The following is a 16,957-nucleotide window of genomic DNA, read 5'->3' as shown; positions in this document are numbered from 1 at the left end:
CAAGTCACAGCACAAGGAAAAAAAATAATCCGTTGTACTTGAGTATTTCATCCACTGTATATATATCCACTACATTTGAATCTCAAGGATATAAAATTTGGGACTGTTTGTTTGTTGGGGTTTGTTTTTCTTTCTCTCTTCTAAGCATCTTATAAGGCATTCTTAGTAACTCGTGGTGGCTCGTAACACCAAAACCAACTCGTACATTGTTTGCCGAACACACCTTGATTGTACAAGGTATAATCAAGAACTACCAGCATACCACAAAGAATCACTGCAGCACAATCTACAACTTCCTTTGGCCACTGGGAAAACGTCCGTTGAGTTACATTCACCTGAAACTTCACCTTACTTCAAAGCGATGCAAAAAAAAGCTAAATCCCAAACATAGGATATATATATACATGCTACTGTACATGTACTATATACATAAAAAAATGATCAGCAAACAGAAATGTAATTTTTTTCATGTTTTTAAATATTACAATTATTACTATTTCCACTGAAACTCAGGGGAAATGATCACACCACAAATCTACACACTGGTCCTGACATCGAGGCCAGAAAACTCACGTGTTTCATTTAAACTACCAAGCCTACCAAAGAACAGTTATGTTCTCAGGCTGTAGTGGATATGATTTTTATAAGACACATTTTTAAGGAGTTAAAACACATGAAAGTATTAGAGTATTTTAAAAGTAGTTAATTTTCTTCATCTTGAAATACACAGCTTTCTACATTTTATTGATTGCACTTGAACTTCTCTTCAAAGCCCAGTGCAGAGGGAGACAGATCCGATTTATACTCGGTCGCTATTGACCCAGACAATACTTCAGTTATCCCAGTGTTGCCCGTTCACCCCCTGCTGTGCACGGGAAGGACATTTGTCAGCTCCTGGCGTATTTCACGGACCCCCTTTCACAGGCTCCTCTCCATCCTCAGCCACGGTGGCTTGTATGCCATGATGCCAGTAGCACCCATCACTGGAAGCCACCAACAGTGGTGGGGAGTCACATGCAACCCCACCTGGGTACACCATGAATTTGCCCACATGATGCTTCTTGCAGGGCTTAATTAAGGCTGTATTATCAACAGAGACACAAAACCAGCTGAATAACCACAGTAAGATCAGCGAAAATGGCCAGCAGAAGTGGGACGGGAAAGCATCCTGACTCACCTCAAACTTTGTTGGGGGTCATACCCACAGAGAGAGGCAAATGTGGCACGGCATTTCCACCCCTACCACCAAAACGAAGGCCAGCACTGAATCATATGCTAGTGATTGGAAAAAGAAGCTAATTATAAGTCTGCCTTGAAACACCTAATTCATCCAACCTGAAAAACATGTTACAAGAGTCGTAGAAGAGTGGCCACAAGAAATTTAAGGGCAAATGAAACAACTACAGGCATCCCCTGAATATTAAGCTAATGAGACATCTTGCATTGAAGAAAGAGTATTAGGAAAAGGATGCATGATTTCATGCCTGTGTGCTTACAGTGAATATTGTGGTATACTACAAAAATACTCCAATTTAAAAATAAATTCAAAACCCCCAATATTTAAGGAAAACACAAAAAAAACCCATTCAATATGTTATGATTAACTTCATGGGTGTCTGAACTGAAGATCCCAGAAAGCAAATACTATGAGGTGAGATGAAACAAGTGGTTGTAGGATTTTGTTTTAACACTAAGATGACGCACGTCATAATATAGACTTCACAGCACAATTAACCAAATGCTGAAAGTAAGTATTATTTCCAGGCCACCGGTCCAAACTCAGTCAAGACTCTCATGTTTCTAACATATTTTTACGTGCTGATGTCACACCACCAAGCGTTGACTTCATTTTCTTAAGCTCTTGAATGGATTTAAGACCCTATGGACGTTCATAATTATTTTCCCCCAAGTTCCTAGGCACCTTGCCCCCCACGGGCCGGGCGACCGACTCGCCCCTGGCACAGCCCAGGTTTATCCTGGGGACAGAAGGGGCTCACGGCGCTGGCTGCAGCACGGCGTTCATCCCGGGTTCATAGAGGCAGAAAGAGGAAGCGTTGTCTTTTGTCCCGGCGCCTCTGCTTCAGCGCAGAGCCATCTGCACCCCTGCCTGGGATTATCTGCCCTATCCAGCAGCCGCTTCGGCAGGAAGGGAGAAGAAAGGGCCGCATTGATCCGGCAGATGCACTGCGCCGTGCCGCGCCACCGCGCTTGGAAACAAGAAGTTATTGAGAAAAAACCAGTGGAGCCACAATAGACCACCTCGCTCACAGAGGCTAAATTTTCTGATACCTGTAAAACACCCAGAGTATGGGCAATTGCTGATTTAACTGAGAGAGCTTAACTTAAAAGTTAAAAATGAAAGATATTTGGCACAACCTCTGATAGTAGACACGGCCAAACTTCTCTGAGTATCTTTCTGTAAAGTTGAGCTTGAGTCCAAACAGCATTCTTTTGTTTTTACTTGATCCTAGCCCCCCCAGAAAAGTCACACTGAAAGTAAAATACCTGATTGATGTTCTAAAAATCCAAAATTAACTGATTATTATTTGTTAGAACAACACGGAAGCCCCAGGCTGAGAGGTAACTACACCATTAAAACAGACCTTTTACTGACTTAGGTTGAGTTATTCAGGGAAAACTAGTTTTACTGAGCTAACCCAGAACATAACTCTGTCATTGTGGTTGAGTCCACACCACAGACACCTTTTTGCTGTGTTGTAGCAGCAACCTAACATCAGTGAAGGCCATCTAATGAAGCTTTAGTTACTCCCACCATTTTTTCATGGGATATTTGCAGCAAGTCCCCATGCAAGGAAACTAGAAACTGTACAAACGACCTGGCAAGCTCTAACTTAAAACCAGTGAGCAGCATTAAACCTCCCAAAGAGCCTCCACAAGCCTTGGAGGAAGCTGCAAAAGCAGAACTAGGGTTAACGGCCACAGCGTTGCTCTCCGCAGCTCTCCGGCGAGAGCGGATGCATTTCTTCCCCGGGGATCTTCAGCCCTGCCCTGGTAAATCCCCGGGTGAGAAGTGGGGATGCCCTGGCTGCCGGCACCTCGGCGCTGGTCCAGCCCGTCCCCCCAGTCCAACCCTACCCTGAGAAATCATGGGAAACACCACTGCTGGCGAGGGGAGTGAAATTGAAAGCTTCCACACCAGTTGGAAACCACGTACCATATTTAGCCTGAGAGAAACTGTTTTACTCCTCTTCTTTACAAGCCTCTACCTATTTGATTGTTTGCAGAAAGTTTATATTGCCTTTGGATTTCCAGTCCATAAGAGCCTCACAAGGAAGAAGTGCACTCTGACACCAAATTCTAACAGCTTCCGCAAATGCTTCTCCACACACAAGATTTTTGTAAGAGAGACAATGTCCAAAACAATTGGTCTGGCATGTTTGAAAAAGTCTCCTTTATACATCACCAGATCATCTCCAGTCAAAATGCTACTGACTTTAAACCTTTACTGATAAACTGTTACAGTAATAAACTATTATATGCTTGGATATACAGTCTTCACCTGTGTTAAAACCAAGAAAACAACCAAATATTTCTACTTACTTTAACATACATATAGTCTAAACCATCAATTTCCATCCCGGAGTTCGTGTAACACAGATTTTCAGCACTTTCAGAGGCAGTTGGTGTTTCCTTTCCAGGCAAAACAGTCTCAGAATCCATGGAAAATATGTCCATATTTTTTGTATTGGTGTGCACTAACACATACGGCAACTTGGGAATCTCTCTCTCTGGTTTTCTCAGCAAAACAACTGAGGTCATCTGCTTTAAAGATACTGATGAATAACCCATGGAGTCTGCAGAAAGTAACGTGTGACAAGCTGTGCTGGGGCAATGAATTCCTGCATTGTTCGAGCGACTCATAGTATTTTTAGTTTATTTGTGTAGCTCTACAAAGAGCGAGAGTGTCCTCCTGTAAATCACAAAGCAGTCACTAAATTCTCTTGTCTTGTGATAATCAAATTGAAGAACTCAAAGACACTGTCAGTAACCGCATCAAGACTTCATGATTTTTCATATCCATTTACAAAAAAGAGACCATATGGGTATGAAAGTCACTCAGATGCGAAGTCTCTGTTCTTCTATATTTAGGACTATATTTAGCTAGAAACGTGCAGTTTACGTCTAACCACACAGCAATCTTTGGAAACTTGACACAATCAGTCACACGTCGTATTTCCCCCCCTGTGTTAACTACTATGAAGGCAGAATGAGAGCTCCTCAAAGCAACTCAGCCTCAGCCTTTACATTTCATTTTAAAGCAACGACTCTCATCAGACCACAGTGTAAGTAGCCTGGAAGAGTCTGCTCTCAACTATTCCCACTGTCTCCCAAGAGCTAAATAGACTCAACAAGCTACTTCTCCTGTTAATTACTGGCAGTGGCTTTTATTCTTTGTGAATTACCCCAACAGCCTTACCTACAGCCACACCTGAAGCGAGGTTAAAAGGCAAAAATGAAGTCTTGATGACAATGAGGGAAATGCAACAGCTTTCAAGACGTTCCAAAAATAACCACAACTTTCACCAAACAGCCTGGAGGTCACAGACTGGAAGACAGCCCTGAAGGCACAGCTGCATTCTGCATTCCTGGCTGCTCCTCCTCTACTCTACCCTCCACACCGCTCCTCAGACCCTCCATCAGCGTGGTGACCTCTCATTCATACCTGTTATTTGATGCTAGGTCTGTACCTTCTTCTCCCTTAACGCTTTAAGAAGCTTTACCCAGCCTTGAGTACTTCCCTGCCATTATTATTCAGGGAAAGATCTCTGACAATTCTTGCCATTATCCCAGATTAACAGGCCAGAGACATTAAACCCATGCCACTAAGGAGAACAGATGGTGTAAAGACACAAGATCTCTGCTTTTGTAAGTAATCCATTTTCACCTTCTTCAGAACTTGCATTAAAATTTGCAGACACTCACATTAAAAGTCAGGTCGATATCTGCAATCCACAGACATTCAGTAGCAGTGAAGTCTTTAAACTTCATTAGCAATGCCTAATGTTTCCTGCACTTCCCTTCCAGCTGCTTAATGCCCAGGACTCAGCAAGACGGGCACTCCTCTACTGTAACCACACCGAGTACTTACCATCTTTTTAAAAACAAAGCAAAAAAACCAAACACACACACAAAAAAAAGACCCCCAAGCCTTTTAGCCAGGACTGATCTCTTCTTTACATTTTATATATATACTGTATATATACATTTTAATATATATACATATATAAACTGACCAAGGTGTATAGAAACAAAACAAACTACGGCGATTAACTGAGAGCAGGCAGCAAAGTAGCTGTAGTGTGAGAGAAAAGGCACGGGTTGTGACATGGATGGCCAGGAACAGGAAGATCCCAAAATCATCAAGCTCATCAGCTCAATAATTCTGGTGCATCTCCCCCTTGCCCAGCGCTGGGCAGTTCAGGGTACCCATCTCACACCATATTTCACACGAGGCTGCTGCCTGGAGCAAGCTGAGAAAGCAGGCAATGCTAAAAGAAGATGAGTGGGACCATGAGATGGTGGGGAAAGAAAAGCAGTAGCTACTCCTGGAAATTCACTCTTGCTATTCAATATTAAGATTGGGTTTTAAGTAGACAGACTCTTGCTATTAAATATTAAAATTGGGTTCTAAGTAAACAGGCCCTAACTTACTGCAACACTGCATACACGGAGCTTAACACAAAGAATTTGACGACATCCCTAGGGGATGTTTTCATTTGTTTTCCTGAAAGAATTACTCTGAGCAAGTATAGGACAGCAAAGTTATTTCCCTGCAATAAGAGGAAATAGAGAATTAAAAGCCCAACTTTCAGATTTACATGCTTGATTTCAAAGCATAAAATTAAGCAATGTGATTCCTCACAGGGAGTAAAGACCAATCTTTGCAGGACCTGGCTTAAGCAAGGCCAGGGTTAAGCAAAGCTGGGCAGCACTGAGATGGAGGAGGAAACAGTGCTGTCCTCAGCAAAGGGTGGCACCGAGCGCGGCACTGGCAGGGGCATGAAAGTGCTGTTCTCTGCCAGGAAAGTCACTAAAAGCCTTGCTATTAGCGTTGGTAAACGAGGCCTTAGCAACCAAATTGTACAACTCTCCATCCTGGATGCAGCTCAAAAGTAAAGCCAACAAAAGGAAAAAGTTACTGCACAAAGAGCCTTTGAATTCAACACAGTTTGAATTTTCTCTGTCTCCCATGACCTTTAGGTAACAGGATTAATTTTGTGCCTAATGTACTTCTACTTACTTAAAAGTTTTGACATCAATTTAAACCAACCAAACTCTCAGAAGCATCATCCCCAAAGCAAAACCAGACATCTCCTGTGGTGCATCACGAGCCGGGTTACGGTCTATGAAAATAACTTAAGCAAAAAGATACAGTCTGAGGAAGAAGTCCAAGTCACAGACATGATGAAGATTTTCAAGAACCAGGGGTTTATTCTGACCCTAACACCTACTTTTCTGCAACAAGAACCACCTGTTATGAAGGGAAAACAGGAAGTTCTTCCTCGCTCCCTCAGCAGGGGAGAAGCCAAGCGGAAGGTACAGGCTGCTGCCTCAGCTCCTTTGAGTAGCTGGGTAACAAGGCAGGAGGAACCACAGCCTGGCCCAAACGCCGTTTCTTGGACCTGGCCCCAGCTGTGCAAACACTCACTGTCAGAGACAAGCGTGACACACGCAGCAGTGAACACTGTCCCATCACAGCCAGCACAACGCTGGGTCAGAGAGAACCTCTGCAGGAGGGAACCTCTGGAGGAGGGAGCCAGACTCTTTTCAGTGGTTCCCACCGAGAGGACGAGGGGCAACGGGCACAAGTTGGAACATAAGAGGTTCCACTCAAATATGAGGAGAAACTTCTTCACGGTGAGGGTGACGGAACCCTGGAACAGGCTGCCCAGGGAGGTTGTGGAGTCCCCTTCTTTGGAGATTTTCAAAACCCGCCTGGATGCAGTCCTGAGTAACATGCTCTAGCTCTAGGCAATCCTGCTTCAGCAGGGGAGTTGGACTAGATGATCTCTATGGTCCCTTCCAACTCTAGAAATTCAGTGAAAAATTCACGCACACGAAAGAAAACCCAAAGTGAGAAGTTTAGACCCCGCTCATCCCTAACTTCATTCATGCAGACCAAGATGAAGTGACTTTAATCACAAGGCACAGAACAAACCACTGGCTCTTATCAGAGGAGCTCTTCCTGCTTGACAGCGCAAAGAGAAACTGGCTCCATCCTCCTCCCCCAGCCAAGATGCTCTTCAAACCAGCAATGTCTGTACGGATGCTCACACAAGCACCAAAGACTCCAGCAATATAAACTAGACTTCAAGTAGTTAAACATCTGCTTTGTGTATGCTTTGTGTTGTCAAGTCATGAAATCCGAATTCAGTGAAGGTCCTCATAGGACACCCCGAGTGGCTGCTCCTCCGAGAGGCTCTTCTGACTTGCCAGAAATCCAGGTGCCATCCCACCAGTACCCTCAGGACCGGCCAGCTGCACACTGCTTTTCCCTCACAGCAGAAACTCCATCCATGATTAACTTTACTATCACTTCTTGCTTTTTTTTAATCCTATTAAAAATAGACCAGCCAGAAACAGTGAAACCTTGTGATACCGGCCGTTTCTGTGACTTCCTCCAATTCAACTGGTTCAATGAGCCAATTTCAATAACAAAAATGTTTTCTTTAGACCTAGAGATTATACAATGAGTCTCATCAAAGAGTTAGACAAGTTACATTGTTATTAGAACACAAGGAGAGGATTAAAATCCCAAAGGCCCCAGGAGGAGACCCCAAGAGCCAGGTACATCTGCCCAACGAGCCCATCCCTTGCAACACAACCTGGAGCTCCGTGGCTCACCAAACGATAAAGGTAGGTGGTCACTGTGCACATTTACTGTCATAGCTCAACAGCACTTTATCCGATCATTTATTTGTCTAAAAAATAATAGCAATTCATTATCCAAACCATCTGGCACATGCTACAAAATCCCTGCAGTACAAACATGCTGCAAATAACCAATGGCAGCTTGATATAGAGCCATTATTATTCTGCAAGAATTGTTGATGACAGTTTAGAGGGAAACCCACATAATCCACTAATATTATTAGGTAAATGTTTTAACATGATATGCAAACAATTAAACAAATAAGACCTATTATTATAAATGGGACCTTCACAATTTTTCCTTACATGCAACAAAGAATTCACACAACTTTCAAGATAAGTTCTACAGAAAAAAAATAAAATAAAATAAAATTTTGAATACAGAGCTATGATCTCCTCTCCCCCAAAAGTAGCTCCCAACGGTGCTACACTTTCAGCGTTTCATTAGCCCTACAGGATACACCCTCCCAAAAACTATTTGCAAGAAGGTCAGACGAGCAGCTTGCCATGTCTCCGTCCCCACCGCCCTGCCCAGGGTGGTACCGCTTCCTCCTCCACCGCTGGGCACGCTCAGTGCCCAGGGAGCAGCTCTGGTCCATACTGGGCTCCAAATCAACCCATGGCTTGTCTTGCTCCCCAGGGCTCACAGGTCCTTTTGACAAGATGACAGACTGCTGACACGTCACAAAACTGCCGTTAGAAAGCTAAGAGTTTTTCAGTTTCTTGGGCTGCTGTGGTTGGCATCTGACCACAGGAAATGTTTATTTATTTAAAAAAAAAAAAAAGGTAATAAAATGTCAAAGCTAGGTTAAACCAAGTATTGTTAGGCTGTTGGGTAATTATATCCCTGGCACCTTCAATTTGAAGGCAACAGGAGTAAAGTTGGTGCACACAGTTGTGAACTGTCCCTGGCAGAGCTGTCATCGCGTTTATTCCAGTGACGCAGCAGGACCCCGAGGCAGAAGATCACCTGAAATACCCCGTCTTCTGCATTAGATTTTTAGGAGAGACAGAGATATAGTTCTAAAATATACTAAGGCTCGCTGTCGCGTGCAGACGTAATTGCTTGGCAGCACACCTTTGATTTCTGCCACAACCTCTGCTCTGACCCGCAGGGTGCCCAGGCTGTGCTGGAGAGGAATGGCTCCCGTCCCTGCGGGACCACGGAGCAGCCACCTACTGTGTCGTGTCTGGAAAACACTTGTCACGTGCAAAAGTCTGAACAAGACTGTACATAAGACTAGTCATATACAAGACTATGTAATTAAGGCAGCTTTCTTTTTTAACCCCCGAGAAAAGCCAGCTAATAAGCACAGAAATTTGGAAACACAGTTCTATCTCCTCTCTTACACTCAGGATGTTTTTTTGCTGCATTCCCCTGCCTGTGTACATTGAAGTGCCCAAGAAGAGCCGTAACGCGGTCAGAACCTGCCCCTTGAGCCATCGGGGCTGAAGGGGACGAGCGATCCCCGCAGCACCCGGCGCCAGCCCCAGCTGCTCCCGCAGACAGCCCTGGAGAGCCAGGACGGGCTCCCCGCGACGCCAGGGACCACACAACTGGGTGCTTGTTCTGTGCAGCTCCCTCTGACGCTTCCCTAGCTCAATTTACTGATCACAAACCCTCAAACGGAACCATTTCAGGACTGAAGGCCAGCTGCTGAGTTCAGCTTGCCCAGATCATGCTCTCCAGCAAAAACCGTTTACTGATTCCACTATGTTCAAAGGAATATTCCCACTCTCTTCACCTGAAATTGCATTAGGTAAGTCAGGAGCGAGCTAGCTGGAGCTCGCTGCCCCCAATCCCAAAGATTGGATAGGGAGAGACATATTGGTAGCAGCAAGAATAAAAATAAATCAGTGTCTGACTGAATGGATAAATAAATAAATAAGCGCGTTGCACACAGCTGTACAGAACTGAAACAGAAACCCCGAGAGGGCAGAGCAGCGTGTTCTAGGAAAGCACAGACGAAAGAGAAACAACTCAAACCCAGGGGGAAGAAAAGGATGGAAATGGGGAACAAAAATGACTGAATGATATCAGGTCTTCGCTCTGACTTTAAAAGACACGGCACAAGCAGTGTCTGATCTGCTTTGGTAATTCTCACACACAGGCAACAACAGCATGTGCCGGGGGTTGTGTTTATACACCTGGAAGTCACAAAGTCTCACAGGAACGGTGGTGGTTCGGCCAGTGGGGAGAAGTTGGAGAGTTCCAGGCCCAGGCAAAGCATTCTCACTTGTTCTTCATTTCCAAGGAAAGCAAACTGCAATTAACAAGGGCCAACACATGGCCTAGATTGCCCCTGTCAATTTTTATGGGTCATCAGAAGCAGGTATGTATCTGTTGTTAGTCAATATTTACTGAAACACTGATCAGCTACAACCGAGCACCTCTCAGTGGGGCTACAGGGACTCAGGAAACACATCAAGATTCTCCTAAGTTTGTTTCCAAAGTCAAAGAACCAAAACTTTCAGAAACAGTCTTACAGCAGGACCACCAACCTGCCCTTGACAGAGGTCCAACGAGGACAAGTTAAACACAGCTCACAGGCATAATCCTTTAAATAGGAATGTCTGGGATAGAACCCATGGAGCAGTTTTAAACTGCTGCACCCCAAAACTGAAGGTAATGTCTGTATCTGCAGCCTCGCCAGGCACAGGAGTACAGAGCAGGGACAGTTGTTCACAACTAGCTATAGAGCACGCTGCAGCCAGCCCTTCAACCTAAACCCCAATTTCCAGATTAACTACAGCCATGTACAACAAGGAGGCTGTCTATAGGGTCACCAAGCTCAGATACACACCAGGAGGAACCAAAGGAACAGGATTTCCATAGCACTGGCACAACTTCTTCAAAAATGTGTATCGCTGGTTTCTAACAAAAAAATAATTTGGCTTGGGAAAAGATGAGTTCCTTTAAGCTACTTCAAGAGGGCACACGTGGTCGGGACAGTGGGTGCTATTTTTGCACTGACATGCAAAAGAACCAAATTTGAAGGGTTACCGGTGCATGTGAGGAAAACCGGACACACTCAAACACAGCAGAGAGCCCCACCTCCACAGACAGCCCCTGGAAATAAGAACTCTGCTTCTCCCCTTCTCAGACAACCTTCAATGAGATGCTGGCAGCTTCTTTGCTACACTGGTCATCCCGCCATTAACATCACTCTACCAGTTCCAGGTAACTCACGGGAACACGGCTCCCTGAACAACTCGGGCAAGCTGGGAGGGGGGTTTCCAGTGGGAGAGGATAAGGGAGCCGCCAGGTCCTCCCCCTCGGGACACACACGCAGTCAGCAGTGATGTCCTGCAAATCCACAGCCTGCCCTGCCCGCCAGCCAAATTCCTCTGCCAATGCCACACACCAAGTGTCCACGCTACACGGGAAGCTCTGGTGCTTTAAGCAGCTGTCCTGAATGACAATCCTGACTGCCTGATGGTATGAAAAAGATGTGAGAGTCGCCCTTTCTGTGCCTACATATGCTCTAAAGAGGGCAAGAGCAGCTTGTGGAGTGAGAGTAACACACGGGAGCAATCTCACCGGCCACCATCACCCAGCGAGTCCCTGCCGGAGCATCACCCTGCGCTTGTTTGACTTGGTGTTTGCTCTTTTTACCTCTGCCTGTGCTACAACCTCAAATCCATTATTTGTGTTACTTACTTAATCAAGGATGAGATACTGAAGGAGATTTAAACAGCATGATGGCTTTACTTGGGGAAAGAGCCAGCAGAAAGGGAAGACAGCAGAAACGGCCTCTCTTGAAGGGCCAGCAGCATTCCCATCCCAACACCATGCCTTTCTCGGGACCTACCAGGGGCCCTGAGCTTCCCACTGTAACATAGTCCCAAGACAACACAACTTCTACATTTTCGGGGCAGCTTCTGACCAAAGGATTTAATCACTCAAGAAAATTAATTCAAGGTCAGACAGGGTTGGAAAATAAATAAAATTATGCAGATAATTACTTCTGATCAACTCTTTGAGACATTTTAATTCCATAATAAGATCTACAGAGAGATATATCAAGAATACCTTTCCAAAATAACTCCTTACATAGAGAAGGTCTGCTGGGCACCTGGAAACAACTCTGCAGTACCATTGCTCTCTTGACCAGCATGCTAATTTTCATCCCTTTTTGCAAGGCCAGTTAGCAGACACACCCTTCTGTGAGACACAAGAAGGCACCAAGACACCTCATATCAACTATTGTACCAGGCGTTCTTTTGGGGGTGCAGACACACACCTCACTTCCTCACATTCAGTCTCCTGCACACACTACTCAGGTGAGGTCCAGCCTATGGAAAGGAGGTCCCGTTCAATTTGCACTGATGCACAGTCCACGTGTTGTCCACCACATCCGGCCAGGAGGTCAGCTACTCATACCAAAACAAAAAGACGGTCTCCTTTCCTTTCTCTCCTCCCACAAAGAGCTGGACTGGGGATAATGTTGGAGTATTGCATAAAGTGGCTCAAGGATCTAGATGGCACGGCTTTCGATAAAACAGGCTCTGACTGGGCAAGATTTTTGACAGAAGTATTTGGAGTTTGCCACATTTTACCGGGGTGCTCAGGTCTGGTGACGCTGGTCATCCCTTCTGCCCTTAAGACATTTTTTTTTGTATTCTTGCACTAGCCCAAGGCAGAGCAAGGAACCCAATGCATTGCCCCCGGATAAAACACCCTTTTCCACAGCTCTCGATTTGCAGGCTTTGCCCTCCCCGAGACGCGTAGGGCAGTGACTGTTTCCGGTTAGAAACCGGTGAGATCCGAACGCACAAGGCTAAAAAAGATGAGAAACATGTCCGTTTCAAAAGCGCATGAGAGTCACGCAGCGCATCCCTGCTGACTGCAGGGCTCCTGAGCCACTGCCACGAGAATAAATACTGTCTGAAGGTGCAGCGTCACCGAAACAAGGTTGGTTTAATTGTTGGCGAAGGTGGTTTTTCTACAGAGAACGGGACGCTGTCGCTGAAGATGCCCGAGCAGCAGGAACGGCGGGGAAGGGCTATTCTACCCCAAAACGGAGCGGCGCATCCCTGCCCACCGGCCCCCAGCCCGCTCCCGGCGCGTCCCCGCTGCGGGTCGGGCAGCGCCCACCGTTCCCCCGCGGGGCCCGGGCCCGTTCCCAGCCTCACCCCGGGAACCGGCGGGGCCCCGACCCACCGGGCCGGACACCTTGCCCCCGCGCCCGGCGGGATGCGGGTCCATCTCGGGCAGAGATGCCCGCGCCATCCCTCCCTCCCTCCGCCCGGGCCGCGCTCCCCCCGCCGCCGCCCTACCTTGGTGTAGAGCTCGGAGGCTGCCATGGCGCCGGGCGCGGGCGGGCGGCCCCTCTGCGGCAGCCCGGCGGCGGGAGGCGGAGGCGGCGGAGGGAGGGGAGGAGGAGGAGGAGGAAGAGGAGGAGGAGGGAGGATGCTCAGGCGGCGGCCCGGGCGCGGCGCGCCATGTTGCTACCTGGCGGTCGGCGGGGCGGGCGTTGCTCTGAGCATGCCGGGAGCGGCGGGGCCTCCCACCGGCGGCCCCTGCCGGAGACAGACGCGGGGACCCGCCGGCACCGGCCGCCGACAGCCCCGGCCCGGCCCGCTCCGCCTCCCGCTCCGGGCAGCCACCGGCATCCCGCCCCTCTCGCCCCAGCCCCATTTTTTTTTCTTTTTTTTTTTTTTTTTTTTTTTTCCCCCTGCCTCTGCCCTTGACCCCCCCTGCCTCTGCCCTGATGGATGTGTAATACCTGTAGCTGAGAGTACTTAAATGTTTGCTTCCATCACTGTTAGAGAATTTTTGGAAGCATCCAAACACTGACTCTTTTTTGTTTGTTTGTTTGTTTGTTTGTTTGTTTTTGTTTTTTTTTTTTTTTTTTTTTTTTTTTTTGTTTTTTTGTTTTTTTCTCAAATTTCGTCCCATTTTCCCCATTTCGTCATCAGGGACGGTTATAAGGCGCGGTGCCTCCTTGGCCCTGTGCCGCCCAGGCGCGGGTCCCAGAGCCCGCAGCACCAGCGCCCGGTACCGGGGTCGGTCACTGCCAGCACCGGCCTCTCCCGCCTCATCGGCACCGGGCTGGCACCGGGGGTGCGGGCTGCTGCCGCCTCCGCTGCCTGGCCGCCCTCCCCACATCGCCCATTTCGGCGAGCCCTTCTCCAGGCGCCAAGTTCTCCATTTCTTGCTTCCTCTCCCCAGTTCTGACCCCATCCTTCAGGCTGTGTCCGGCCTCCTGCAGCCTGCCTGCCTCCTCACCGCCCCAACCAACACCCAAACACCCGAGAGAGCCGGGCCCACAGCGGCTCTTGCCACACGCAAGTCCAGAAATGAAGGTACATCTTAGAAAAGTTTAACTTCCACGTCACAAGGGAATGAGAAGCATAACCCATGTTCTGCCTAGGTCTTGAGATGGCAGCTCATTTGCTTTATGAATCATTAATGGGTGTTTCTTACAGCTCACGTTATGACAAGAGTTTTTCTGACGGCAGAACTGGAGCTATGTTTTCTCTACTTCCCTTTTTCCTCCTGGGAATGCATCCCACCAGTCCAAGCTGTCCAAAGTACAGAACCAGTTTGAAACGGTTCTCTTTGACACACTCCCCACCAAAGTATCATCTCTGCAAAATCCAACTGTTCAGACAGCAGCTCTCTGTTCAGTGGGTGGTACCTGGACTCCCCCTGAAACTTGCCGTGACTATCAAAGAAAGAAATCTCTCCTACAGAGAAAACGAGCCATGAAAGAGATGGGTGAACCTGCTCAAAATCACTCATCGACTGAGTAACAGAAATAAAAATCAAGCTATCTTCACTCCCAGAATAAACAGTCCCAATAAATGCCATAATCTGGCTGTACTTTGCTGCTGCTATCAAAGAAAGGAGACAGAGAAAATACCAAGCACAAATGAAAAAAAGTCACGATGAAAATATGGAGCCTTACCTGGAGTTTGTATTAGGTGCAGATATATGGTCTTCACAGGTAGTAAACTAAGGTTAGCAAACTCAGCAAAAAGATTAAAAAAAAAACCAAACTATCTTGGTTTTGCTGAGAGAGTTCAGAGTTGAAATTGTAATAAGAATTTAATTTAAAAAATACCTTCCTTCCCACGTTCTGCCAGTATGTCCAGGATTATCAACCACACTTGCTGGTGCTGCCCATGCCCCCGGGCTCACTCCCATCAGCAGCACTGGACACTTGCTCTCAGTCCTACGAGGAGCCAAGAATCGGTGCCTGCGAATTGGTGTCTTAGCTTTTGGCTAAGAAGTTTGCACAGCTGCTCTTCACACTGACACTGTGGCAAAACAAAGAGATCTGTAATAAAGCTACCGGTCCTCTTCCATGCGTAACACAAAAGTGATTTGGGGTTCATTTAAGACGGCCATCATCCCCCTTTAACAGGCTTAATCTAAGAATCTGGATGTATGAACCACAGAAATCTCAATTTTGTTTTCAGAAGAGACCTAAACCTCCCCTCTGACTGTGTGCTGCTTCATATCTGATATTTAAGACCCTTTCTTCAGGACGATATCCATTTTAAATTCAAAGACACTCATTTCAGGAGTTCATTTGGACTGTGGATTACTGTATCAGCCATTCACAGCTGGAGCTCAGGAGCCAAATGTAATTATAAGCCCCAGCAAAAAATAGATATCTGAGTCCAAAATATGCTATGATTTGACACAATTTGCATAAACCAGGATTTCAAATCTGTCATTAAGGACAGGAATTGGGGGCACTGAAAGTTGCCAAGAAACAACCTGTTTGTAACGTATCTAGACTGACTACTTAATTATTACTTAAACATGCGTCTTCTGCATCAACACATTTGCTGGCAAGATTTTAAATGTCCTCATCTCACACGCTTGCACAGTGCCTTTTCAAAAAGATAATTTATGGCATTTAATTTGAGAGGATAGATGCCAGGGTATTCCAGTTGACAATGTATGGCTGATGTAGCTGACACAGTCCACATATAGAATTTTATACTGAATTTGAACCCAATAATAATAAAGATAGAAACTAATCCTGCTATGAATTGAGGTTAGTTTATGTAACTGTTTTTCAGAATTGACTACAAAGCATCTGTCCTGTCTTTTTCTTACATCTGTGTTCCGTTTACATCCATAGTCTGTTCAACTGTGGCAGAAAAATTCACACAGAAATAATATATACTGGTCACATAAGGAACATGGGAAGGTTTATTTGGCACAGTGGATGGGCCTATCCACTCCCTCAGAAAAGCATTGGTATATTCAACATTGACCATCAGTTTAACTCCAAGTGGAAAGTCTGGAAAGACCAACAAAGCCAACTGAGAAAATTCATGGGCTAAAATCCTCCTCCTAACTGTTTCCTAGACTCTCACACTCACAGGATTAGCTCTGTAACTTTTAGCTGTAGAAAACAAACAGGGCTGGTTTCAGTTACCGGTTAAGAACTTTGAAATGTAATACAAGAAATACATAGGAAGAAATAAAATTATGTACCATGCACATATTATCCCAGCAAAACCCAGGATTCACATCCAGGTTTTTTGGGCTTACAGACAAGACAAGACAAAACCTACGTGATGAAATTCCCATGCAGAAAGGTTCCCTCAATCCATCTATGCCTGTATTAGGAACATTTCTCTTGCCTCTAGAACATCATAAACATATTTTCTTTTCAATGTATTAGCCTTTTTTTTTAACAGTATAAAACCCATCACCTGAGAACAGACCCAAAGTTCAGCAGAATCCACTGCTCCACTGCATTGAAGCATCCTTGTAATTTCAGCCAGATAATTCAACTGCTAGAAAATGCCACACTTTTTAAAAATCCAAATGCTGTTTCTCAAGGAAGACTCTTAGGGTTGTTTTGCCCTCAAAGCCAGTAAGGAAACAACCCTACCAGGCTAACAGACCGCAGTACCAGCAGAGGCAGAGTCCAGTCTCTGTGGAGACTCCCTGTATCAGGAACGTTAATGACAGTTATTTGATTATTCTGTAATATTGTCAGGAGAAATTGACAGATTATCTATAAAAGAGGAACCTCAGTCATCTTTTAATAAGAGCTACACACTGTTCTGCAATAAAATAAAAAAACTAAAC

The 16,957-nt window shown here is 46.0% G+C and overlaps 1 protein-coding gene across 7 annotated transcripts in view; it reads right to left on the bottom strand.

Annotated features, from left to right (window-relative positions):
* The window catches only part of MYO5A (myosin VA), a 106,174-nt gene extending 92,824 nt beyond the window's left edge, over positions 1-13,350 (bottom strand). For all 7 annotated transcript variants that reach the window (XM_014944628.1, XM_014944632.1, XM_014944634.1 and 4 more), the window contains exon 1: positions 13,174-13,350. In XM_014944628.1, the coding sequence (XP_014800114.1) occupies positions 13,174-13,200 (27 nt within the window). In that variant the 5' untranslated portion in view covers positions 13,201-13,350. The remainder of the gene's footprint in view (positions 1-13,173) is intronic.
* Between the last annotated feature and the right edge of the window lie 3,607 nt (positions 13,351-16,957).

Source organism: Calidris pugnax, unplaced genomic scaffold (genome assembly GCF_001431845.1).
Source record: "Calidris pugnax isolate Ruff unplaced genomic scaffold, ASM143184v1 scaffold70, whole genome shotgun sequence".
NCBI lineage: Eukaryota > Metazoa > Chordata > Aves > Charadriiformes > Scolopacidae > Calidris > Calidris pugnax.
This window is presented reverse-complemented; position numbering and strand designations above follow the sequence as displayed.